At 42.8% G+C, this 26,922-nt stretch overlaps 1 protein-coding gene across 4 annotated transcripts in view; it reads right to left on the bottom strand.

Moving 5' to 3' along the window:
- Nucleotides 1-2,348: 2,348 nt before the first annotated feature.
- The window catches only part of pag1 (phosphoprotein membrane anchor with glycosphingolipid microdomains 1), a 118,787-nt gene continuing 94,213 nt past the window's right edge, over nt 2,349-26,922 (bottom strand). For all 4 annotated transcript variants that reach the window (XM_033019228.1, XM_033019226.1, XM_033019227.1 and 1 more), the window contains exons 4-7: nt 25,829-25,919; nt 24,957-25,459; nt 9,991-10,041; nt 2,349-6,404 (exon numbers count right to left, since the gene is read on the bottom strand). In XM_033019228.1, the coding sequence (XP_032875119.1) occupies nt 6,060-6,404; nt 9,991-10,041; nt 24,957-25,459; nt 25,829-25,919 (990 nt within the window). In that variant the 3' untranslated portion in view covers nt 2,349-6,059. The remainder of the gene's footprint in view (nt 6,405-9,990; nt 10,042-24,956; nt 25,460-25,828; nt 25,920-26,922) is intronic.

Here is a 26,922-nt window from a genome sequence, read left to right as displayed (position 1 = left end):
TACGAAGGGGAAATCATGCTTGACGAATCTTCTGGAATTTTTTGAGGATGTAACCAGGATAATGGACAAGGGAGAGCCAGTGGATGTAGTGTACCTGGACTTTCGGAAATCATTTGATAAGGTCCCACATAGGAGATTAGTGGGCAAAATTAGAGCATATGGTATTGGGGGTGGGGTGCTGACATGGATAGAAAATTGGTTGGTAGACAGGAAACAAAGAGTAGGGATTAACGGGTCCCTTTCAGAATGGCAGGCAGTGACTAGTGGGGTACCGCAAGGCTTGGTATTGGGACCGCAGCTATTTACAATATATATGAATGATTTGGATGACGGATTAAATGTAACATTAGCAAATTTACAGATGACACAAAGCTGGGTGGCATTGTGAACTGTGAGGAGGATGCTATAAGGATGCAGGATGACTTGGACGGGTTGGGTGAGTGGGCAGATGCATGGCAGATGAAGTTTAATGTGGATAAATGTGAGGTTATCCACTTTGGTGGCAAAAGCAGGAAGGCAGATTATTATTGAATGGTGTTAAGTTAGGAAAAGGGGAAGTACAATGAGATCTGGTTGTCCTTGTTCATCAGTCACTGAAAGTAAGCATACAGGTACCTGCTGTACCTGTGAAGATAGCTAATGGCATGTTGGCCTTCATAACAAGAGGAGTTGAGTATAGGAGCAAAGAGGTCCTCCTGCAGTTGTACAGGGCCATAGTGAGACCACACCTGGAATATTGTGTGCAGTTTTGGTCTCCAAACTTGAGGAAGAGCATTCTTGCTATTGAGGGAATGCAGCGTAGGTTCACAAGGTTAATTCCTGGGATGGCGGGACTGTCATATGTTGATAGATTGGAGCGGCTGGGCTTGTATACTCTGGAATTTAGATGGATGAGAGGGAATCTTATTGAAACATATAAGATTATTAGGGGTTTGGACACGCTAGAGGCAGGAAACATGTTCCCGATGTTGGGGGAGTCCAGAACCAGGGGCCATAGTTTAAGAATAAGTGGTAAGCCATTTAGAACGGAGATGAGGAAAAACTTTTTAACACAGAGAATTGCGAGTGTGTGGAATTCTCCGTCTCAGAGGGCAGTGGAGGCTGGTTCTCTGGATGCTTTCAAGAGAGAGTTTGATAGTGCTCATGGATAGTGGAGTTAAGGGATATGGAGAGAAGGCAGGAACGGGGTACTGATTGTGGATGATCAGCCATGATCACATTGAATGACGGTGCTGGCTCGAAGGGCTGAATGGCCTACTCCTGCACCTACTCCTGAATGGCCTACTCCTGTTGTTTATTGTCAATTGACACTGCTTTCACAGAAAAATCTCTTAATGATATGCTATTATACTTTAGGCATGAGATTTTAGACTTGGCCAATCTCTTGAGAACAAAAAAAATAAACTGCTGGTGGAACTGAGCAGATTAAATTGTATCTATGGAGGGAAATTATGTTTTGGGTCAAGACCTAGCATTGGACTGAACCAGGTGGTGAGGAGTGAACGATGGTGGAGACAGAGGTGGATGACCAGAAACACAAAGGCTACGTACTGGAATCTGGCAAGTACCCTTGGCATCCTGCTGATCACTTTCTTGTCTCCCCTCCCTCCCCCTCCCCTCCACCACTTGATGCCACCAACCCCCACCCCTGGCACTCACCTCCCCACATTCTTTCTCCCCTCCCTTTTCGGCTTGTTTCCATGTGCCTGTCTCCCAACTCCACATCTTTCCCTCCCCCTCACTTGGTTCCTCCTGCCCAGCATTTGTCACTCTTCCATGGGCCTCCTTCACCGACCGGCCGCTCTCACTCCTCTCCCTCCTTTTTTACACCAGCAATCTTTCCTTTCCACTCTCAGTCCTGATGCAGGGTCTCGACCCGAAACATCAGCAATTCCTTTACCTTCACAGAAGCTGCTCAACCCACTGAGATATTCCAACCATTCGGGTATTTTTTGCTCCAGATTACAGCATCTAGAGTCTTGAAGTCCTCCAGTCCCGACGTCGGACTTCCATCACCCCGGCGAGCGGGCCTGAGCATCGGGCCGCCCGTAGCGGCAACAGCGGGGGTTCGGGAGCCCCCCGACCACGGGAGGACAACAGAAGAGGATGACTGAATTTTGGAGCCTTCCCTCACAGTGCGAAACTTTGATCCCGCTGTGTGGGGATGTCTGTGTTAAAGACTATCGTGTTCTGTGCTCTTTATCATTCGTATGGCTGGCAACCACACATTTCATTGTACCAATTGGTACATGTGACAAATAAATGTATCTTGTATCTTGAATCTTCCAAATATTTAGAGTTCACTGTTTGACTTAAAATTAATACTTTTTCAGGATAACTCTAGTTTGTGGCCGTTTACTTTATTTACAAGATAGTAATGAAATGTTTTGAAGTTATTTCAATAAAAATATCACCAACAGTTAACAATCAAAATGATTAATGTGCAATACAAAATCTAATATGAACACATGGAATATTTATTTTATAATAGCAGTTATCCATAAATTTGCACAAAATTTCAATTCATACAGATGTTTTAATTTGTCAATATGGTAATGCACCAAGCACAAGACAATCTAAGGTTATAAATAACAAGTGCGAGGTAAATAAGAAAATAGATCCAAATAATAGGCTTTAATTAATTGTGGACTTCATACACTGAACAAAACTTGGTCCTAGCACAGGTCATGTGACAAGAATAAAAATAAGACAATTAGACCGACAGCAATAAGTCCAAACCTAGGAGAAGTGATGTGGAAATACCATCACTTTTTGGCAGCAATTTCTTCTTCAGATTTAAAGAATCAATCTGATTAATCCCAAAATCAGATGGTAAAATGGGTCAAACTACCCTAAACTGGAAATGTGAAGAGCTGTGTGATTTAGAGTAGTGCCCAAAATACTCAACTTTGTCATTACAGATGTACCTTCTTTATTTTTTGACACTTAGATGTAAACCACTCTGAAATCAATTTCATCGGACATCATTGCAATGAAAACAACAAAACTCTTCTCTGGCTCAAAAACAAAACTATAAAATGCCTTTTCATCAAAGTAACATCTTATCAAATACACAAAATTTGTTAAACTTCTAAAGTAATATACAGATTTCATAAAAAATAATAGAAATGTATTCATTAGTCTTAAGTAAAATTTGATGTATATATATATTGTAATTTAAGTACAAAAGATTTATCTAAAAGTGAATACAAAAGTTACTGAACTTTATGTAATATGTACCATATTTTGTAACAGAGGATCATAGATGCTACAGCTAAAACAAAGTATAATTGGTAAATAAACTCAAGTAATGTGGATACGTTATAAAATTCCTTTGGAGTTGGAAGTGCAGCATTTATTTAAGTTTCATTTCATTTTATCACCGCATTACATTTGAATCCTTTTTCCAATATGTCAAATCATTTAATTAAAAGCAACTGGATAGGGTGCTATAGAAATATGCAGATGAATAATGTAAATGTCAATATCAGTCATAAAGGATTCTGCTAAAACTAACAGATCAAGTCTCCAAGTGGTACCCACATTTAAGATACATCTTATAATAGCATTTCATCAAAAAGTATTACCAATGCCAATTTGGTAAATGTTTTTTTTAAAACAAGGCATATTTAAACAAGGATTGAAATCGGGTATATATGGTATAACATTGTGTCCTGTGCTTTTCTGTGGATCCATTTGCTCTGGAAGCCACCAAATGAAAATGAACTATTGCAAGAAAATATCATGCTAATTGTGCTGTTATGCTAATTCCACAAAGGAACACGAAGCATACCAACTTTGGTGTGCATACATTAACTTTTTGAGAATATGAATTACTCAACATTGTCTCAGCACCAGATTCATATCTGTTACCCTCCCCCTCCCTAAAAATACAATATGGTAACTTGGAATTGAGCAGCTTTTGGATGCCTGAATTTCCACATAATCAATTTACTGAAGACATTTAAAGTATTAGAACAGGCAAGTGACTAAACTTAATTATTCCACTTATTGTTACAATCATAAATATGGTTGAACGAGACCGTTTTAATTAATGAACCCAGACTGATCCCGATAGTCATGCATTGCAGATATCATTGTTTTCTTTGCTTTTGATTTTTCATGGTTTCATTGCTGTAGTTTAAAATACTTTGTAATAATGATTTTCTATATTTTAGCCAAAGAAACATAATTGCCCTTGTCATTGGTAATAATTGCTATTTATTACCTGGCCTTGATTGGACATGTGTGAAGTCTACAACATACTTGGGTATTTTTCAGCTTTACCCTTTGCTACTTTGACACTATGAACAACGGATAATTTTCTTATGATGTCATGACTTTTCTACCATACCACATTAAATGTTTATCAATAATGTGAAGAGGGCAGGAGTTGCAACAAATCCATTGTGATCTAGTACCCTAAACTACAGAAGAGTTCACAGTCAAACAGACAGCATTATCTCTTCGGTGTTGAGAGGGGGCATTGAATATGTTTAACTTGTATCCATGTCTAGGAAAACAAATCCCTTATTCAACAGGCTATTTAATAGAAAACCCCACAAGGAACTGTGTTCTATCTAACTTGAGAGGACCATGATCTGATTAAAAGTGCTTGTCAGTGGATCAGGCTTGATTGTACATTCACCACTCGAAGCATTGCAGTCATAACTGACCAATCTGTGTTTTGAACACTTGCAGGAGTGACCAGTTTCTGAAGCTGATATGTGGGAGAGCAGTTACTTAAATGTCTCCACTAAAATATCACGGGAACAACTTGTCTATGGATTAGCAATTCAAAGCCTTAATCAAAGCTTTAAATTATTAGAGAGTTTGATTTTTGGTGCATAACTATAGGAAGACCACAGTGATATAGGAGAGTAATGTACTTCCCAGTCATTACAAATGTTCAGTGCTTAATAAACCTAAACCAGTGAATTTGTGCTTTTCTTTAACTTAAGAAGTGCAGTTAAGATTAATTTCTGGTGCGTTGTGTTAAATTAGACTCTCGATCAGAGGTTAACATCCCAATTCTTCACACATTTTTACAGCCATCTTTTGAAAACAAGTTTTATGCTTAAAGGAAAACAGGTTGTTTGCCTGTTAGAGTAACAGCAAGATATAGGTACAGTAGGAGGAAGGTAATGAAATTATAGTTTGTAAAACGCTTCAGTAGGCTGAAGCTTAAAAAGGAAAAAAAACTCAAGAGGAATACAATGGCTATGAGGTGTCTGCAGACAATCTAATCTCCTTTGCATTGGGATAAAACCAGGCAGCTGCTGCTAATCTCTGCCAAATCTCAGTGTTGTGCTTGCTTCTGCATTAAAGGGGGGGGAAAAATTTGTGTTCATGCCAGAGATTGGCAGATGGGAGCAAATGTTTGCCTGCATTGCACACTTGCAAAATCAAGCCGTTCTTAGACAGCTTTCGTGTAGTTTTATTTTTAAAAGACCTTCTAGCAAACTCTTACCTGTGGTTGTCTCCACATGCCTCTTGCATAAAGAAAGCATCTCCAACAAGAAATATTCTTCACCAGTTTTCTTTGACCTTTCAGATTTCTGTAATTGTCTGCCACTGTCCCTCCAAACAATGCAACGTGCATTACACCATTGCAATTAACGATCATATCCTTTACTTTTACAAACACAATTTTTGATCCATGGTGCTAATTTATAAGTAATATGCTAATTTGTAGTAAAGTAATTTCTAGCCCTCCATCTTTAAGAAATTAAGATGCTGTCTTTACTCTCCCATGATGTAAATGATATGTGTACTGTTTGCAGCTTTCAAGTTTAAACCATAATTTTTGCTTGAAAATGGGCTATCATTAGCAAAATAAATCTTGCTAATTTTCTACTCATAAGTTCAAAAATGATTTTGCAGTCTTAAAAGCCCTTTTCATTAATTCTCAGGAGTAAATGTCACAGAATATTTCCTCCTTGCATTCTATTTATATTTGAAGAAACGTCAAGCAACAAATGATTTTAAAGTAGAAGCCTAAGTTGTGTCTCAGCAGATATTTAGGAGATATAGCAGTCAAACACCAGGATCAGCATGTACTATTTCTGATCCATGTCATGAATGCTTTCATAATCATTCTCTCCTAGGCCGGTGGACTGCTTTCCAGTAGATTCAGCATTCTGTTCTGGTGGAACCTCTTTCAGAGCTCTGATGGCTTCATATCCGGGATCAACATCATCTCCTCCCACCACTGCAGATTCATTCTGGTGTGGGACTCCAGGTACTTCTTCAAAGCCAGTAACAGATGCATAAAGATGGTTAGGTGTACATGGATATCTTCCAGGGGTTACTTCATCAATGCAGGCGTAACCAGCTTCCTGCTCTGTGTCTGTTTGAAACCATGGCGGTGCTGATTTACTCACAGTGGAGTACATGGCTGCAATCTGGGGCAAAATAATAATCCATATTAAAATTCCAGATGGACAAAAGGAAGACCCATCAAAAGATTTCCCCCAACTAGTTGAAGAATACACTCTCCACTGACGTTGATTGATTAATGGCATATTTCAAAGTATAATACACAGCATTCCTCCACATCGTTTGTGCCAATATCATATTCATAACCTCATTTTTCTGATAGCTAAACAGTTAAGCATCATCTATTGTGGAAGGAGGGTCTCAACCCGAAACGTCACTCATTCCTTCTATCCAGAGATGCTGCCTGTCCCGCAGAGTTTCTCCAGCATTTTGTGTCTATCTTCAGTGTAAACCAGCATCTGCAGTTCACTACTACACATCTATTGTGGCTGCCAGCTCTACTACCTTATGGCAATGGGGGAAAGAAATTGGCTTGTGTTTGGAGTATAAATAACGTTGTTTGACAAGATTCAAATGACTTAACTTAGCAGTATGTAGGAAGAATATTGATACAAGTTATTCAAAACATTTTACTATAAATTTCAAGTTATGAATATTGCTTTTAGTAGGGTATAGATGATGTGGCAGTGTGAGCTTCAACATACAATTAAAACAGATACTTATAAAGCCCGAGGATGGACAGCACAGTTATTAAAATTGTGAAATAGGTTATGAGAAAGATGAAAAGGTAATAGAGGATCATTTGCATTTCACAGGAAAGTGCTGTCTTGTCAAGCAAATTGCTGCTATCAAAAGTATTTCTCTGAGCAAGTTCTAATTCCATAGAATAGATTCCCAGATGAGACGAGGGATAAGTAGTATTGGTAAATACAAATATAAATCAGATACTATGTTATATTTTGGAATAAAGCAAATTATAATTTGGGAAATTATATAGTTAAGTGCAATGTGTGTATTCCTGTCGGTATTCATGTAGAATAAACAAAATGTGGCTGCAGTGGTAGGAAGGACATAGTCATCTTAAGTTGTTACATTGAAATGGAAACTTAGAATCACAGTTAGCGCCAAAGTATTCATATACAAAGTCTTGTCCACATTAACTTTGATCTCACAGCTCATCCAAATGATACCACGTTATTTTAGAGTCATGCAGCATGGAAACGCTCCCTTCGGCCAACTTGCCCACATCGACCAACATGCCCCATCTACACGTTCCACCTGTCTGTGCTAGGCCATGTCCTTCTAAACTTATCTTATCCAATTACCTGTCCAAATGTTTTTAAACAGTACCTGCCTCAACTACCTCTTTTGGCAGCTCATTCTATATATCCACCACCCTTTGTGTAAAAAAGGTTGCCCCTCAGGTTCCAATCAAATCTCCCCCCCTCACGTTAAACCTATGTCCTCTGGTTCTTGATTCCCCTACTCATTCCCCCAGTCTCCAAGGAATAGTCCTAGCCTGCTCCACCTCTTCCTATAGCTCAGGCTCTAAAGTCCTGGCAACCCTTTCTGGCTTAAGTCCTCCCTCCACCACCTCCAGTTTAAATTCCATTTGGAATATCTTGGAGGACCAAGAAACCAAGAACCAAGAACATCCTCACAAATCTTCTCTGTGCCCTTAGATACTGTGCCCTTTTCAGCTTAACAACATCTTTCCTATAATAGGGTGACCAAAACTGAACACAATACTCCAAATGTGGTCTCACCAATGTCTTGTACAACTGTGACATAAAACCCCAATTTCTATACTAAGGGCCTGTCCCACTTACGTATCCTTGGTACGCAAATTGCACAACCTCGTGGTCGCGTTGAGACGCGACGGTCCCACGAAGGTCGCGCGCGATTTCATGCGTACACACAGCCGTCTGGAGCGCGTGACGTAATTTGAAGATGGACACAAAGCTGGAGTAACTCAGCGGGTCCGGCAGCATCTCTGGAGATAAGCAATGGGTGACGTTTCGTGTAGAGACTCTTCTTCAGTCTGAAAAGGGTCTTGACCCGAAACATCACCCATTCCTTTCTCCAGCGATGCTGCCGGTCCCACTGAGTTATTCTTGCATTTTGTGTCTATCTTCAATACTCTTGGCCCCGCTCTGGGAGTAGAAGTGGGGGCGGATCCGGACTGCAACGGCCTTGAGTCCCAGGCGGAGTTCGGCGATCGTTTGCCTGCTTCTGCTGCTGTTAGAGGTGAGATGTTGCATCGCGCCAGGGTCTTGGGCCTGTCCCACTTTGGCCATCAGTTACACGACAGGCCGTTGGCACGCGAAGATTTCGTTCGCTACAAAAATTTCGGAGCCCCGCGCGATATCGCGCACAACTACATACCCCTCCGCGTTTCTCAGTGGGACCAGCCCCGTGCGGCCATACGATACCCGTGCGCCTCAACGCGACCATGACGTCGCGTAATTTGCGTGCCAAGGATACGTAAGTGGGACAGGCCCTTTAATACTCTGTCTGATGAAGGCCAATGTGCCAAAACCCTGTTTGACCACACTATCTTCCTGTGACGCCATTTTCAAGAAACTATATACCTGCAAGCCTAGATCTCTCTGCTCTACACCACTCTCTGAAGCGCTGCCATTCACTGTGAAGGTCCTGCCCTGGTTAGACTTCCCAAAATGCAACACCTTACACTTATCCGTTTTAAGCTCCCTTAATCATTAACCTTGGGGGCATGATGGCACAGCGGTAGAGTTGCTGCCTTACAGCGCTTGCAGCGCGGAAGACCCGGGTTCGATCCTGACTACGGGTGCTGTCTGTACGGAGTTTGTACATTCTCCCAGTGACCGCATGGGTTTTCTCCAAGATCTTTGATTTCCTCCCACATTCCAAAGACATACAGGTAATTGGCTTGGTGTATGTGTAAATTATCCCTAGTGTGTGTAGGATAGTGTTAATGTGCGGGGATCGCTGGTTGGCGCAGACTCGATGGGCCGAATGGCCTGTTTCCACCCTGCATCTCTAAACCAAACCAATCCATTCCTCAGCTCAACTGCCCAACCGATCAAGTTCCTGCTGCAATTTTTGACAACCATCTTTGCTGTCCACTCTAGTGTCATCTGCAAATATACTAATTATGCCTTGTATGTTCTTTTACAAATCATTGATAAAGATAACCAACAGGAATGGGCCTAGCACAGAATTCTGAGGCACCCCACTAATCACAGCCTCCAATGCAAAAAACAACCATCCAACATCAGCCTCCGCTTTGATGAAGCCAATTTTCTATCCAGTCGGCTAGCTCTCCTTTGATCCCACACAATCTAACCTTCCAGAACAGCTTACCCTGTGGAACCCTGTCAAATGCCTTGAGAAAATCCACACTACATGTTTACAGCTCTGCCTTCATCAACCTTTTTAGGTACATCTTCAAAAAACAGATTTGTGAGACACAATCTCCCATACAAAACCGTACTAACTATCCCTAACCAGCTCTTGCATATATAAATGCATGAATATCTTATCCTTAAGAATACTCTCTCGTAACTTTCCGACCACAGATGTCAGACCCACTGGCCTACAGTTGACAGGGTTTTCTTTGCAGCCCTTCTTAAATAGAGGCACATTTGCAATCCCCCTCGTCTATGTTTAATGATGACTTTGTCTAAGTTTAAGATGTAGATTACACAAAATCAATGAAACATCACCCACTTCAGCTTGTGTCAGTGATGAATCCTCATCTTGAAACTTGCAGTTTTGTGCCTGAGAAACACAAGATACCGATTATTATATAAAGAAAGATGATAATGAAATGTTATATTCTGTTCAATTTACAATAAATGGATGGCAGAAACTGACAAGTGTTGAAGTTCGGTTTTGGCATCTTGGTGACCTTTGCCAATGCATTAGTGAACAATATAATAGATAGAACATACACAAGAAAATTCAACCTCTTCAGGAAGCGAATACACAATATATTGTTAACCTGGTACTTGAGAATTAAACAAGCACAGACTATAATGATCAATTTGGGTTTGATTTGCCCAATAAATACAAAAGAAATGCAATCGCACAATTAACAGTTTAACTTGTCTTTGTATAAAGGGATATCTCAATCACTTTCAATCACACCCTCATGGCTGGAAGGTAAACAATAAGTGAGGATCTCATTAGTTTAAAAAGTGAACAGCCACAGGAGAATTTAAAAGTGTCAAATTGAAAACTTTTTTCTTTCAGTCTCATGGCTTCTCATAATACAATATCTTCTTTGAGTTATTTCGCCTGTACTTTAGGTCACCCTCACTGATTCAACAACTTGTTCAGGAACCCATTCGGAAGAAGGTTCTTGACCCGAAACATCACCCATCCCTTCTCTCCAGAGATGCTGCCTGTCCCGCTGAGTTATTCCAGCATTTTGTGTTCACCTTTTCTCCGGAGATGCTGCCTGTCCCGCTGAGTTACTCCAGCATTTTGTGTCCACTTAGGAAAATTGTGAAAAAAAGCAGTGTTTTTTTTATTGTTAGATATTGAAGTTGCTAGTCTTCAGAGGAACCTATTCTCATTTCACGGAAATGTTGGTGCGGCATGCAACTAGCAAGGTGAACAGTATTTGTTTTTTACTGCAGGGAGATTTAAATACAAGAGTAAATGCATCTCACTGCAATTATACAGGACCTTGTGAAACCCCACATGGAATGGTGTGTATTCACCTGATTACCCCTAAATAATGAATACACATACACATCAAACTTTTCGTTGTTTATTATGATGTTTACCAAGCACTATGTTTATATATCTTTTGTGATGCCACAAGTAAGAATTTTGTTGTTCAGTTTCCTTCAGCAGGAAGCCAGAGGATTGGGAAACATTTAAAGAGCAACAGAAGATAACTAAAAAGGCAAGACGGGGAGAAAAGATGAGGTACGAAGCCAAGAAAGCTAGCCAAGAAAAAAATATTTAAGACAAATGCGGGTCCCTTGAAGACAGAAACAGGTGAATTTATTATGGGGAACAAGGAAATGGCAGACAAGTTGAACGGGTACTTTGGATCCGTCTTCACTAAGGAAAACACAAACAATCTCCCAGATATACTAGTGGCCAGAGGACCTAGGGTGACGGAGGAACAGAAGAAAATTCACATTAGGCAGGAAATGGTGTTGGGTAGACTGATGGGACTGAAGGCTGATAAATCCCTAGGGCCTGATGGTCTGCATCCCAGGGTACTTAAGGAAGTGGCTCTAGAAATCATGGACACATAGGTGAACAGGAAGGCAGATTATTATCTGAATGGTGTCAAGTTAGGAAAAGGGGAAGTACAACAAGATATGTGTGTCCTTGTTCATCAGCCACTGAAAGTGTGCTGGACCACTTTCTATTTACAGGTATTAATGCCACCTGCTGGATGTTCAGGTTCCTACAGCTTTGAGTTACCTTTCCTGTTAGGCAGGAAGTTGTCATAAACCAGGAAGCCCAGCTCAGGGAGAATACCGCATGGTGTAGACTGTAATTCCAGTGTGTAATCTACTGCCATCCTACCGCACCAGTTTGTTAGACGCATTGTCTGTGAGTAATTATGTTTGTGTAACTGCATCTTTATACGTTATTGTGCAGGCTATTATTAACGCAGTTAAGAATGTTTCATGGACACTGGCTGGTTTCTTACATAACAGCACTGTATTTAGTGGTGGCATCATAGTTTATGTTTCTATACCAAGTGTATAACGTCACTAAATATGCGGTTTCCCTTTCTGCTTGTATGTTACAGTTTCACAGTTGAATACAGTAAAGAATCAACGACATCTTGTGTCTACGGGCCTTTATTGGATTAATTGTTTAACTTGCTAGATAGCTGGATAGAGACATTCAGCAAGTCCAGTATAGAAAGTAAGCATGCATGTATAGTAGGCAGCTAAGAAAGCTAATGGCATGTTGGCCTTCATAACAAGAGGAGTAGAGTATAGGAGCAAAGAGGTCTTTCTGCAGTTGCACAGGGCCCTAGTGAGACTACACCTGGAGTATTGTGTGCAGTTTTGTTCTCCAAATTTGAGGAAGGACATTCTTGTTATTGAGGGAGTGCAGCGTAGGTTCACGAGGTTAATTCACGGGATGGCGGGACTGTCATATGTTGAAAGAATGGAGCGAGTTGGCTCGTATACACTGGAATTTAGAAGGATGAGAGGGCATCTTATTGAAACATATAAGATTAAGGGATTGGAAACACTAGAGGCAGGAATCATGTTCCCGGTGTTGGGGGAGTCCAGAACCAGGGGCCACAGTTTAAGAATAAGGGATAGGCCATTTAGAATGGAGATGAGGAAAAACGTTTTCACTCCCAGAGACTTGTGAATCTGTAAAATTCTGTGCCTCAGGCAGTGGAGGCCAATTCTCTGGATGTGTTCAAGAGAGCGATAGAGCTCTTAAAGATAGCGGAGTCAAGGGATATGGGTTGAAGGCAGGAACGGGGTACTGATTGTTTAATGATCAGCCATGATCACAGTGAATGATGGTGCTGGCTCGATGGGCCGAATGGCCTACTCCTGCACCGATTGTCTATTGTTTCAGAACATACGAGAATAAAACACTCTTGACTTTATTTCAAAAAAAATATGTGGCCTGTTTAGAATCAGGATTTCAGAGCTTCTGATTTGTCCCTCGAGTCATGGTATCTATTCCCCTCATGCACCACTCAGATCAGTCTTCTGCCTGTGCATTCCAAGGAAAAGCCCTGGCCTGCTCAACTTCTCTGTAGCTCAGGCCCTTGAGTCCTGGCAACATCTTCATGAATTCAAACACAATACTCCAATTGCAGCATCACCAATTCTACAACAGTAACATTAAATCCAAACTTCTATACTAAATAATAATAATAATAATAATAAATTTTATTTAATGGGCGCCTTTCATACATCTCAAGGACACCTTACATAGTAATCGGAATAAAAACATATAATCGGAATAAAACAAGTAATTAAAGACATCACAGTGACACAAATTAAAAACAGAATTCAATCCAAAAACAGAAAATCAAAAACACAGTGTGAAAAGAGAGCAGCGGCAGCCAAAGCGTGCCAGCGTCCACTCTCTCTTCACGGCAGCCATCTTGGACACAGACCTACAGGACTACAATTTGACAAAAAAAAATCATCCCCCCACAGTGGATAGCACTGTGGGGGAAGGCACAATGTCCAGTCCCCACCTCATGTTCACCCCAAAGTCAGGCCTATTGAGGCCACCGCAATTGCCTGTACGGAGGCCCGATGTCCCTGGCCGTTCTCACCGGGTGGTCTTGCCCCGGTGTCGGGAGAGTCCTTTCGGCGGCTGGGCCACTTGGAACGGCCGCTTCTTGGTTGGAGCCCGCGGCTGCCGAAGCCGACAAGGCCGCGCCGGTTTGGCGCTCCCAGGCTCCAGATGAAAAAGTCGGCGCCCGCTCACCGCACTGCCGCCTTGCCGCCTCTACGCACGCCGTCTCTCCGCTCGCCGCCTCTCTGCTCCGCAAACCCGCAGCCCGGAGATGTTGCTCACGGCGGTCCAGCTCCGCCAGAGCTCCAGCGCGGCGACCCAGGCAAGGCATCGCCCGCTCCAGCGCTCCAATGCTGTGCCGCCACCCAGGCCGAGGTGCTGGGTGGTTCCCGCCAAGAAACGGCGCTCCAAGCCCGCTGGTAGGCCACGAGGACGGGTCGACGGGCAGCCCGGAAAAAAGGCTGCCACACCGACCAGGTAGGGACCTATAAATAAAGTAACACCTACCCCCCCACATTAAAAGACCATATCCCCTACAAACAAAAAAACAGGACTCACTAAAAACTATTAAAAAAAACGAATTTAAGACGGACGGCTGCTGGCTAGCAGCCGTTCACCAAAATGGCTCCTCCTCCTCGTGATGAAGGTCAATGTTCCAGAAGCTTTCTTCACCACTATCCACCTATGGCACGACTTTCAGGGACTATGTACCTTTACTCCTAGATTCCTCTGCTGTACAATACTCCTTAAGGTCCCGCTGTTCACAGTGAAGGCCCTGCCCTGGTATAGCCCCTGTCCCACTGTACGAGGTAATTCAAGAGTTCTCCTGAGCATTCCCCAGATTCGAACTCGGAGAATGTCCGTAGCGGGTCTGTAGGAGTTTGTGGATGTCTCGTGGTGGCTCGTACGAGTAAAAAGTAACAATCTTTTTCATCACAAGTATTTTTTGCAGGGATGAAAAAACGTCACGAGTTTACCGGATGTCCCGAGTACCTACCGTTAGCATTACGAGCCGCTACGAGACATCCACGAACTCCTACGAACCCGTTACGGACATTCTCTGAGTTCAGATCAGGGGAAAGCTCGGGAGAACTCTTGAATTACCTCGGACAGTGGGACAGGGGCTTATGACTTCCTACAATGCAAATTGTAACACCTCACACTTGTTCGGCCAGGAATGATTCTCTATCAGAAATGTACACTTAGGAATATCAACGTTGTTAGCGTATAACTTGTCGAAAATAATGGCAGTTTTAACATGCAGTTTCATGCCAGGCTAAAGTTACATGGTGATTAATACAAAATCACGTGCTGCCCATGCTGTCTCACTTTAATATGGACACAAAATATTGTAATAACTCAGCGGAACAGGCAGCATGTCTGGCTAGAAGGAATGGGTGCGTTTCAGGTCGAGACCCTGACCCTTCTTCAGTGGTTTAGAGTCAGATCAATGCCTGGATCCTGAATCTTCTTTGGAATGACAAATTTAATGACTATATATTATTTGGCTCATTTACGAAATTATTAAGGTTATAAGATTCGTCTGGAGTTTATTTTATTTGGCAACAAATATCCTTGAGAAAAGGCAATTAATAATAAATTTTAGGTTGAATCGGTGAACCTCCAACTTAAAGAGCACAGCACAAACGGGTATTAACGCCATTGCAGAATTTGCTAACTCACTCACGATGGTGTACGAACAACAAATTAATCATGGAGAAAGCTGATATTATCCTCTCGATGCATTCTGGAGACAAACAACACCATACATTTTGTATCTTGGCCTGAAGATAGTATGGCTTGACCCACTTGCGTGCGATTGCGTGCGTCTGGCGAGTGACGTCATTTACATCATGCTTACAAATCAGCTGGGCAGGAGGTGGGCCGACTGAATTTGGGCATCGCACGGCGTTGGGTGGTGACGTCATCACGCAATGCCACGCCGGGCGGTGACGTCATCACACAACGCCACGTGCTAGGCATACGCCGTCAAGACGCTGCGTATGCCATCAAGACGCTGCGTACAACTTCAAGACACTGCGTACGACGCCAAGACGCTGCGTATGACTACAATGTGCCTGCGTGCGTACGCGGGCTGACAGGTCGTTGGCGCCCAAAGATTTTGGTCACTGCAAGAATTTCGGAGCCCCGCGCGATGTCGGGACCAGCCCCACACAACTCCATACCCCTCCGCGCTTCTAAGTGGGACCGGCCCCGTGCGGCTATACGGTGCCCGTGCGCCTCAAGCGACCATGAGGTTGCGTAATTTGCGAGCCAAGGTCGTGTAAGTGGGACAGGCCCTTTACTGTATAGAACAACAGAACCAAATTATATGGACTAATGCTTCTGAGGCTAGGACCGATTGAAACCGATGGCATCAATCAAGAGCTGTTGTAATGTTCGTCTGGACGGAGCTGAAATACTTCTACAAAGACATTGAAAGATAGCTCATTCGATCAGGTTAAACCACTTTATTTATCAACATAACAAGTCAGTCAATGTTTTCAATGACAACCCTTCCAGCAATGAAAACTAGGGTGTCCTATTTAGATTAGGATAAAGATGACGTATAAACACCTCAAAATGTACATGGGGTGAAAACAAATGGGTATAACTAGGAAGCATGTGAAGCATTCTCAACTGTGCTCTCAACAAACAGGTATTTGTTCCAGGAATGGTATGAACATTTATCAGTCATTGAAAAGCAACCATTGTTTCCCTCTCCACCATCATCAAAAGCCATGTCAACTCTTGTGTTGACTTGTTTCACTTCCCAAATTTCTGCTCCATTTCCATCCCCCATCCTCCTACTCAGACCAAGGATAGGGGTCCCCTTGTCCTCAGGTGCCATAATTTCCACTACTGTCATGTTGATGCCACAGGGCTACCTCCTACTCCTTTAGCATTTCAAAGGAGCTGTTACTATCTGGTTCACACTTCATTCATGCCCACTCTCAAGGCACTTTCCCAAGCCATCACACAGTTGCATTTCCTCGTTAGTCTGTCTTGTCCCTTGTTTCCACAAAGCTCTCCTCCCAGGGAGGATGTAATTCATTCATACTTCCCGCATTCAGTGCTGGTTGCATTGTCTCCCATTCATTGGAGAAAACAAATGCAGAATAGGTGACCATTTGTGGAATGCATAGACACCTTTTCTCTCTATACACTTCACAAGGGGGCACCTGCAGATGTCAATCACTTTAATCTTTGACCCACTCTTCACTGTGGCCAAAACAAGCTTGAAGAATAGCATTTTATCTATCAACTGCCTATGACTTCCCTCAGGACCTAACGACAAATTAAACAATTTCCAGATAAACTGCCTCTGAATCAAAACACATGTTAGCAGCCTGAAACATTAGAACACAAAGTGCTGGAGTAAAGGGCCTGTCCCACTTGGCCGTCATTTGCGCCTCATTTACGCTTCATATGTAAAATAGGTCAGCGCGTTGTGACGCACGGGTAGTGTGTGGGTAGCGCGGGACGGGCGCATGGAGAGGCGTGGAGGAGTGAGGAGTTGCGTGCGGTATCGCGTGGTGCTCCAGGATTTCGTCCTGTATGAAATCCTCATGCGCCACCTGCATGACGTATCGCGTACGCACGCTGATGCATTGGCTACGCACGCTGATGCATTGGCGTCGCACGCTACATCCCAACGTCTCACGTGTATTGCGTGGTGACGCATGGTTACGTCACCGTGTGTAACCATGCGTCGCCGCGTGCCGCAGGGTATTCTAATGACGTCACGCGCACCAGATGGCATGATGTTGCACGATTTGCGAGCGACGTCGCGCGTAACGATGCGTCGACCTATTTTACATATGACACGTAAATGAGGCGCAAATGACAGCCAAGTGGGACAGACCCTTAACTTAGCAGGTTGGCAGCATTTCTGGAGGACTTGGATAGGCAACGTTTCAGGTTTGGTCCCAGCTTCAGGCCTTGATTTACTCCAGCATTTGTGGTGGATGTTAATATGTGTTTATTGTTGTTTTTATTGTATTGTATTGTATGTATGACTGCTGCAATTTCGTTCAGACTTCGGTCTGAATGACAATAAAGGCTATCTTTATCTTTATCTTTATTTTGTATTCTATGCACGATTTCAGCATCTGCAGTTACTTGCATCTCCAACTGGAAACATTAACTGTTTTGCTCTCCACAGATGGTACCTGGCTTCCTGACAATTTCCAACATTCTTTGATGTCAAATGTCAAGCATCTGCAATGTTTTGAATCTTCCCAGCTCTAGCACCTCTTTCCTTTACTCTGCATTCGTTCTTTACCTTCCACTTAAATATTTTCAGCCAGACCATCTGTGATTAACACGCTTACATCCATTGACTGTCAACTGGCACCATCATCACCTGTGTCATCCATTCTCTCCTGTTCTCCATATACCTCCTTCAAAGGCACTTCTTTAGTTTTCCCCATCACTCTCCCGCAGCTTAACAACAAAGTCTTGGTTTTCTTAGACCTGATGCAGGGACAATGGCCCGAAACAATGGCAGGGATTCTCTCTCCACAGGTCCTGCTTGACATGCTGAGTATTTTCAGTGTTTTGTTTTTATTTATGAAAGCTTACCTGATGAAAGACATGCAACACTAAACGGAACTAAACTGCATCTCTAAATATTTTAATTTAGGATGTCAGTTTTAAGAGCCACATGTTCAAAACAATTGATCATACAATAAGTTGTCATTATTACTTAATATTGAACATGATCACACCACAAAAAAATTGGCAGGCAAACAAGGAGATCTCTTTTTAAAAGCATTTCTGCAAACCCAGAGGAAATTTGAGCTCCGCAATGGAAACCTATAAATAATCTTAGCCAACACCCCTCTTAACTTGGCTTCACATTTAGTAGGTTTATACATGATAACTTCACAGCTCAAGTTCTTTATTTACAATGTTTCACTTGTAAGATTCAACACAATACTATTACTATCATGGTGGAAACAAAGTTGCAAGATGTATACATGAAAGCAAGGTGCATGTAACTATAGTAAATGCTAATAAAGGAAATTTATAGGGATTTCCTGTCCCACTTAGGCAATTTTTTCGGGGACTACAGGCGACTAGGCTGTCGTCACATGGTCGCGGGGTGACACCTGTATGGTCGTGAGTTGTCTCCTCAAGTCGCCTAAAGAGTCATAACGTTTTTCTGGTCGCCGCTGGACTTTGAAATGTTCAAAACTTTTCGGCGACTGTGAGGTTGACGTAGCTTGTCTTCTCCTGTTGTAGGTGCTGTCGCCGGTTGTCGCCAGGATGGCGCAGGTTGTCACGTAGGTGCTGTCGCCGGGTGCTGACCGGTGAATTTCATTGACGACTACCTACATCAACCGGCGACAGGTACTGGCAACTGAATTGTCTTCAGTTGTCGCCGACAGGGTCATTGCTTGTCATAGCTTGTCGCGGGTGGACCTAGGTTGACTTTGGTTGTCGCCTGTGTGATTGTAGGTTGTCGTAGGTGTGGTCGTAGGTGGACGTCCTAATGGGTCGCCGGTTGTCGGTAGCTTGACGTTGACCAGGTGGTAGGTGGTCGTAACTTGTCATAGACATTGTCGTAGAGGGTGGTCCAGTTGCCACTTTTTTGGCGACCTGCTACGACTTTGACACTTGCCGGCAGTCGCCGAAAAGAAATCGCCTAAGTGGGACTGGACCCTTAATCACTCTAATGGTGGACAGCTACTCGCCCAGGTTTGCCAACCAGTTATCAATGGCCAAGATTACTGGACCAAGTTCTTGCTACAGATACAAGCAGTGGCGGACTGGGTCTAAAAATATTGGTTGCCAGGAGACAAAGGGGGCCCACCCACAACTACAATGCTATCATTTAACAGGGGCCCACTTGCCATGACTTGCTATCACTTCATCAGGGGCCCACTTGCCATCGGGCAAGCTGACACCCTGGCCAGTCCGCCACTGGATACAAGTAAATCCTATCAATCCATTTTTCTCCAGTTGGGAGAGGCAAGTGGATTGCAGGCTTGGATGGACAGATGAGGGGATTGGACAAAGTAGCTGGTAAACACATTTAGAAAACCAACAGCCAACTCTACAATGTTATTTGGGATCCAGCCAAAAGGCACATTATAGCAAGATACACATCTCAGGAGAAATAGAATGGACCCATTAGAGGCTGAGAAGACGCTTTCCATTATTGTTTGAAAACACTTCAAGTCCATTACTGGAGTTGAGTAGTTATTTCTGTGATAAAATTGATGGAATGACTCGGTCTCGTGATTTTGAACACAGGGCTGAATTTTGTTTTTTACTTTGGTTTATAGTATTTAAAAAAAAAAAAACTGGCATGCTCATGAAACTGAATGCTATTCTCCATAGAAAATACATTAGAATAGAATAGAATAGAATAGAATAGAATAGAATGCAATTTATTGTCATTCAAACCTAGGTTTGAACGAAATATCATTTCTACAGTTTTTTTTTTTACATTACAAAACAATCCAAGACCCACACTTAACACAGTTTACATAAACATCCATCACAGTGAGTCTCCAACATCTCCTCGCTGTGATGGAAGGCAAAGTCTTTATCTCTTCCCTTTGTTCCTTCTCCCGTGGTTCAGCAGTCCAACTGCAGTGTCGAGGCGAACTGGGGCTCCGATGTTAAAGCCCCCAGCGGGCGATGGTAAGTCCTGAGGCCGTTTAAGCCACGCCGGGCGATGTTAGGCCTCGGCTCCATGTCCTTAAACCCGCGATTCCAGCGGGAGAAGTCGCCGTTGCGAAGCTCGGAAAAGCGGTCTGCCACCAGGGACCTGCGAGCTCCCGATGTTCCCGTCCACCGGGTCTGCGGCCGGTGCCTCCGAACTCCAAAGTCGGGTCGCAGCCACGCGCCACCAGAGCTCTTCCCGCTCCGAAGTTGGCCAGTTCCGCGATGTCAGTTCCGCAGGCTCTGCAACTGGAGCCCTCAGGTTAGTCCCGGCCAGAGGCCACCGCCGGCTCCACGATGTTAGGCCCAACGACATCCGAGACCCGACAGGGAATAGTCGGGTCCCCGCACAGGGAAGAGATTTAAAACGGTTTCCCCCACAGCCCGCCCACCACCCCCCACATATACACAGCTAAAAAAATAAATAAAAACTAACTCAAGACATACATTTAACAAGACAAAAATAAAAAAATACAGACTGTAGTCGAGCCGCTGCCGTTAGGCGCCGCCACATTCAAAAGCCCTGCAAAGAAAGAGGCATGATAAATGAAAGGTAACATTTTCACTGAAATTAGTGTGTGCGAGTGAGTGCATTGAAACACCTGTACAAGTTTGGAAAGATAATTTCCGTGTAGTTATGGAGTTAGATTCTTTGGATCTCACATTGTAACTCTGGTTCAGTGTGCAGTGGCATTGGATCTCACTTCAGTGGTCACCTTATAAACAGACTTCCCATTTGTGCAGTCCATTGAGAATTTACCAGGCAGGGGTGGAGGTGTGAGCATGCACATGAAACTTTTGAAGGTGCCATGAGTGGTTGAGAAAGCAATTTAAATCAGGAAAGACACACTACTTTAACTGTTGCTCAGTTCAGAAACTATATGAAAAATACTAAGGGTCCCAATAATTTGTGGATTCAATGACAGGTCATCGATTGGTGGCCATTCAATGGAGAATCTGATAGAAACATAATGCTTTTCTCTTTCTAGACAAGGTGGTTGAGAGAGACATTAACGGAACTGTTCAAAATCACAAAGATTCAAGGTAGACACATAATGCTGGAGTAAGCAGGACAGGCAGCATCTCTGGATAGAAGGAATGGATGACGTTTCAGGTCGAGACCCTTCTTCAGACTGAGAGTCAGGGGAGAGGGAGACATAAAGATATGGAAGGGTAAGGTATTGAAAACGAGAATCAAAGAGAGACCTTTGTCCTACATAAGACTCGGGGCAGTGTGGGAGAGCAGAAACTGCCCTCAAAAGGCGAAAGGGATCAACACTTGATTGAGGGCCAGAGTGATGTAGAAAAAGTTGTGAGCAGTCATGTTCTAGAATTCAGTGAATGTGTGATGAAACCAGATTCAATTGCCAAGTTTAAAAGAGAATTGGATAGGTATCAGGGAGAAAATCCAATGGAAGAGTGGATAGATGGCTGGAGGAAAAGGAAAACTAGATAAATACAAAATATTGTTTGTAATGTTTTCTTCTGTGTAACTTCACAGATAACAAATTAAACTATTGTTTCGAGCTTAAATTAATTAAGGCAATAATATTGGCCTGTGAGAACAGGGTCAAATGAAAAATATTTAGAGGCTATTTTTCCATTTTATTCTTGCTATCAAATATTAATTAGCACAATTTTAAAGAAAACTCCTTTTGACATTAATAATTTTTTCCTGCTGATTGCAGTGATTCTTGTTATCTTTTTTTTAAGCTAAAATCATTCCACACTGATCAAATTTAATTCAAATTTTATTTGAGACATTACTCACTTTGCAACCAAAGATAAATAAGTGGTTAGAATTATAAATCGTTGCAGTCTCCTTCGAAACAGATTTGAGTCTAACATGATCTTTGAATCCCTGGAAGTGATAACGCAATTGTAGACTTGATGGGCCGGATGGCCTAATTCTGCTCCTCTCACATGAATTTATTACCAATTTGTATACATCCAGTTTGAGTACATACTGCAGTTCCAAATCATACTAAGGACAAGTGATAAGATGGTCAAAAAGGCTTTTGGCACATTGGCCTTCATCAGTCAGAGTATTGAGTATAGAAGTTGGGATGTCATGTTGCAGTTATACAAGACATTAGTGAGACCACATTTAGAGTATTGTGTGCGGTTCTGGACACCATGTTATAGGAAAGATATTATCAAGCTTGAAAGAGTTCAGAGAAGATTTACGAGGATGTTGCCAGGACTAGAGGGTCTGAGCTATAGGGAGAGGTTGAGTAAGCTGGGACTTTATTCCTTGGAGTGCAGGTGGATGAGGGGTGATCTTATAGAGGTGTATAAAATCATGAGAGGAATAGATCGGGTAGATGCACTGAATCTCTTGCCCAGTGTAATATAATAATAATAAACTTTATGTATAAAGCGCTTTAAACAACCGCAGTTGCCACAAAGTGCTGTACATGAGAACTCATGGACAAAAAGTTATTACAAACCATTAAAAACCGTAAAACGAAGGACTAAAAACAGTAAAAATTAAAAGACATTAAAAGCACTAAGAACAGGAGCAATGTCTCAGCCAGTGTCGAAAGCCAGAGAATAAAAATGAGTTTTTAGGGAGGATTTGAAGATGGACAGTGAGGGGGCCTGTCTGATGTGCAACGGCAAGGTGTTCCAAATTGCTGGAGCAGCAACAGAAAAGGCTCTATCCCCTCTGAGCTTCCGCTTAGACCTCAGTACCTCAAGGAGCAGCTGATCAGCTGACCTGAGGCACCGGGCAGGAGCATAAAGTCTACAATAACCTGCCTGAATGATTACCGCCCCGTAGCACTCACAACAATAATAATGAAGTGCTTTGAGAGGCTTATTAAGCAGCACATGGTCTCTAAACTCCCCTCCAGTTTTGACCCGTTCCAGTTTGCTTATCGCCCGAACCGCTCCACAGAGGATGCTATTTCCTCTGTAGTCCACCTGAGCCTACAACACCTGGAGGAGAGGAACACCCACGTGCGGATGCTGTTTGTTGATTTCAGCTCAGCATTTAACACGATAATCCCCCAGCATCTGGTGAGCAAACTGGCACCCCTAGGTTTCAATACCATACTATGCAACTGGATCCTGGATTTCCTTTCTGAAAGACCCCAGTCTGTGCGGGTGGGGAAGAACACCTCCTCGGTCATCACACTGAGCACCAGATCCCCTCAGGGCTGTGTCCTGAGTCCGCTGCTCTTCACATTGATGACACATGACTGTGTCGCCAGGTCCACTACTAACCATATCATCAAATACGCGGATGACACAACAGTAGTGGGCCTCATCCGCAATAACGACGACCAGGCATATAGAGAGGAGGTGGAACAGCTCGTGAGCTGGTGCAGCAGGAACAACCTTCTCCTAAATGTGAACAAAACCAAGGAGATTGTCGTCGATTTCAGAAGGAAAATTCAGCCCAGTCACACTCCACTTTGCATCAACAACTCAGCAGTGGAGCAGGTGAAAAAGATCAAGTTCCTGGGGGTGCATATAACGGACACCTTAAACTGGTCCACAAACATTACATCTCTGGCAAAACGGGCACAGCAGCGGTTGTACTTCCTCCGCAGGTTGAGAAGTTTACACCTCCACCCTCCCATCCTCGCCACTTTCTACAGAAGCACAATTGAGTCGGTCATGACTAGCTGCATCTCTACGTGGTGCGGCAGCTGTACAGCTGCGGACTGGAAGTGCCTTCAGAGAGTGGTGAGGACAGCGGAAAAAATCATTGGGACTTCTCTTCCTTCAATCATGGACATGGGGTACAAGCGCTGTCTGATTAGAGCTAAGGGCATTACCAGAGCCCCCACACACCCACAATTCGGACTGTTTATACTGCTTAACTCTGGGAGGAGGTACCGCAGCATGAAGAGCGGGACAACCAGGTTCTGCAAGCTTCATCCCCCAGGCCATAAGATTACTGAACAATCAACAAAACCGAGGCTAGAACTTTTTAAATATCGACACTTTTTAAAAACTTTTTATATATATTTATTTTACAGAACCATGCACATGAGGCATTTTTATGGACGCACCTAGCACTTTTACTTTTACTATTTACCTGATTGGAGAGTCAAATGCAACGAAATTTCATTCAAGGTGCACTGTGTCTAGGTGTATATCTGAATGACAATAACGTTTTCATTCATTCATTCATTCATTTTATTCATTCATTCATATAGGTGGAGCAGCTCAGGGAGGTAAGGCGGGGCGAGCCCATTCAACGATTTGAAAACAAATAAAATAATTTTAAAATGAACTCGAAAGTGCACTGGTTTCACCTGCCTGTGCTTGATCGATATCACTCCAAACTTGTCTTATCTGTGTACCTGTCTAACTGTTTCTCAAATGTTGGGATAGTCCCAGCCTCAACTACCTGTAGGGGAATCGAGGACCAGAGGACATGGGTTCAAGGTGAAGGGGAAAAGATTTAATAGGAATCTGAGGGGTAACCTTTTCACACAAAGGGTGGTGGATGTATGGAACAAGCTGCCAGAGGAGGTAGTTGAGGCTGGGACTATCCCAACATTTGAGAAACAGTTAGACAGATACACAGATAAGACAAGTTTGGAGTGATATCGATCAAGCACAGGCAGGTGAAACTAGTGTAGTTAGCCTGTGTGGGCAAGTTGGGCTGATGGGCCTGTTTCCACACTGTATCACTCTTTGACTCGATGACTCTAAGTGACAGTTTATTAGACCCATGTGCCAAAATATTGGGAGTTTCTGAAATAAGAGGTTTCATTGAATTACAAACAATAAGCAAGGTGGCTCACCTCTGTGTTTTCATCCAGCTGCTTTATCGGTGGTGGTGGAGGATCATCTTCAATAATCAATCTCTGCTCTGTGGAAATACTGCGATTCATTTTCACATTGCTTACTGTTGCATATGCTGCAGCCCCATCAGCAAGCTCGTGATTGTGATCGAGTGCCGGGATATCCAAATCCGTGTTGTCTGCCTGACCATATATTTCATTGGCCACACTGCCGGATTCCTCTTTCAGCTCTTTCACAGTTTCATAGAGAGAGTCTTCGATGATTATGTCCTGAGATGAGCTGTCCTTTAGCACTTCATAGGTGTTACACACTCCATGCAAGATCTTGACTTCATTCACCTCTGCAGGTTCTGTGCTCAGCAATGAATCATTGCCGGGTATTTGAGGCAGTTCTCTACTCTGTGGACATTTTGATGATTTACTCTGTGTATCTTGTTGGTCTGGTTCAACTGGAAGCGATGCATCTTCAGAGGAATTAATAATTGTGCTCCGATCTGAAAGAACTATGAAAGTGAAATCATAGAGCAACATGTCTCATTGCAAAACCATTGTTACACTTTTCTTCTCCAAATGCAAAATAATCTGATAGTCAACAAACCTGCCAGATTGATGGGAATGGACAATAAATAATCCTTACACGAAAAAAAACTTTAATATTAAACAATGACAAAGATAAAAGAATCAATGTTGATTAAAACAGGATGAGATGTTGATGATTTCCACACATGGAGCAGTTATCCACTTAGAAACTGTTGAGAATCTCCTCACTACAAACCACTTCAGTAAAAATATTCCAATATGCCCCTGTGTATTTATCATTTCTTCTTCTAACTGATGTTACTTTAGATTGTACATGCTAATTGCAACCTTACCATCTCCATTTGTAAGGCTCTCGGTGTGGCCATTTGCTGGTAGCTCATTTCTGGAGCTCAATGGGAAACTGTTGGTCTCCTTATCTGAAAGCTGAAAAATATTTGCCCAATCATTCATTGTTGGTGATAAATGCATTAATACTCTTTTAAAATGCGACTGCTTCACATGAACAAAATTAAACAAATTCCACTTTCCCTTAAAAGATTTAATATTCAAGTGTTTTCAGGCTGCCTTAAGGAAAAAGCATCTTGCACTTCATAAATATACCTGGCTAACTTCCAGATAAGGGATGCATTCTTGAACAATTTTGGGTCATATAAATAAAATTATACTGCTTTGTGGCACAGTCAACAAATCAAATTTTACAAGTTTGCATTGCACCAAAAGGACATAACCCTGGAAATTCATCATAGGCCAGAAGGTCAGGTGAATCTGGCAATGTGCACAGATCAGCGACTAGCTTGGAGACAAGCCTTTCATTAAAAGCAGTGTTACACCAGTGCTCCAAGGCGATGGATACCACTAAATGATCACAAGGGGAGTTTGTAAAAGTGTTCAGGGTTCAGATTGTTAGACGCGGGTGTGGTTTTTAGGAGTGGTGAGGGGAATGTCATGCCAGAGGATCAGGTTCAGGAAGAATCGTAGAGAGTGGCAACCAGATATCTTGTATAGCAAACAATGGGGGCAATCCTATAAAAAAATAATGGGGATTAGTTCGAATTATATTCTCAGTGGGCTGGCTCAGGTTGCCTCCCTTTAAGTTTCAGAGTGCTGTTGAAAGATTGTACTGAAAATGCCAAATTACATGCATGCTCTGTACAAGTAATACACAAGAACTCTATGTTGAGTTCATAACTGATGCCACAAACTGCATCTGCACAAAATGCAATTCACGAACTGCAAGGCTGAATTTGAGGAATTGTACGATTCAAGAGTCAAGAGTCTAGAGTGTTTTATTGTCATATGTCAACCTGGAATTGACTGTTGGAGCAGTGAAAGCGAATAAAACAACAATCCCATTTTCACATATGTAATGCTGACAGACTAAAAAGCCTTCTAAAATGTTTCATTCACAGATTCGTCCAGAAGGTAA

The sequence above is a fragment of the Amblyraja radiata genome, chromosome 4 (assembly GCF_010909765.2).
Source record: "Amblyraja radiata isolate CabotCenter1 chromosome 4, sAmbRad1.1.pri, whole genome shotgun sequence".
Classification (NCBI taxonomy): Eukaryota; Metazoa; Chordata; class Chondrichthyes; order Rajiformes; family Rajidae; genus Amblyraja; species Amblyraja radiata.
This window is presented reverse-complemented; position numbering and strand designations above follow the sequence as displayed.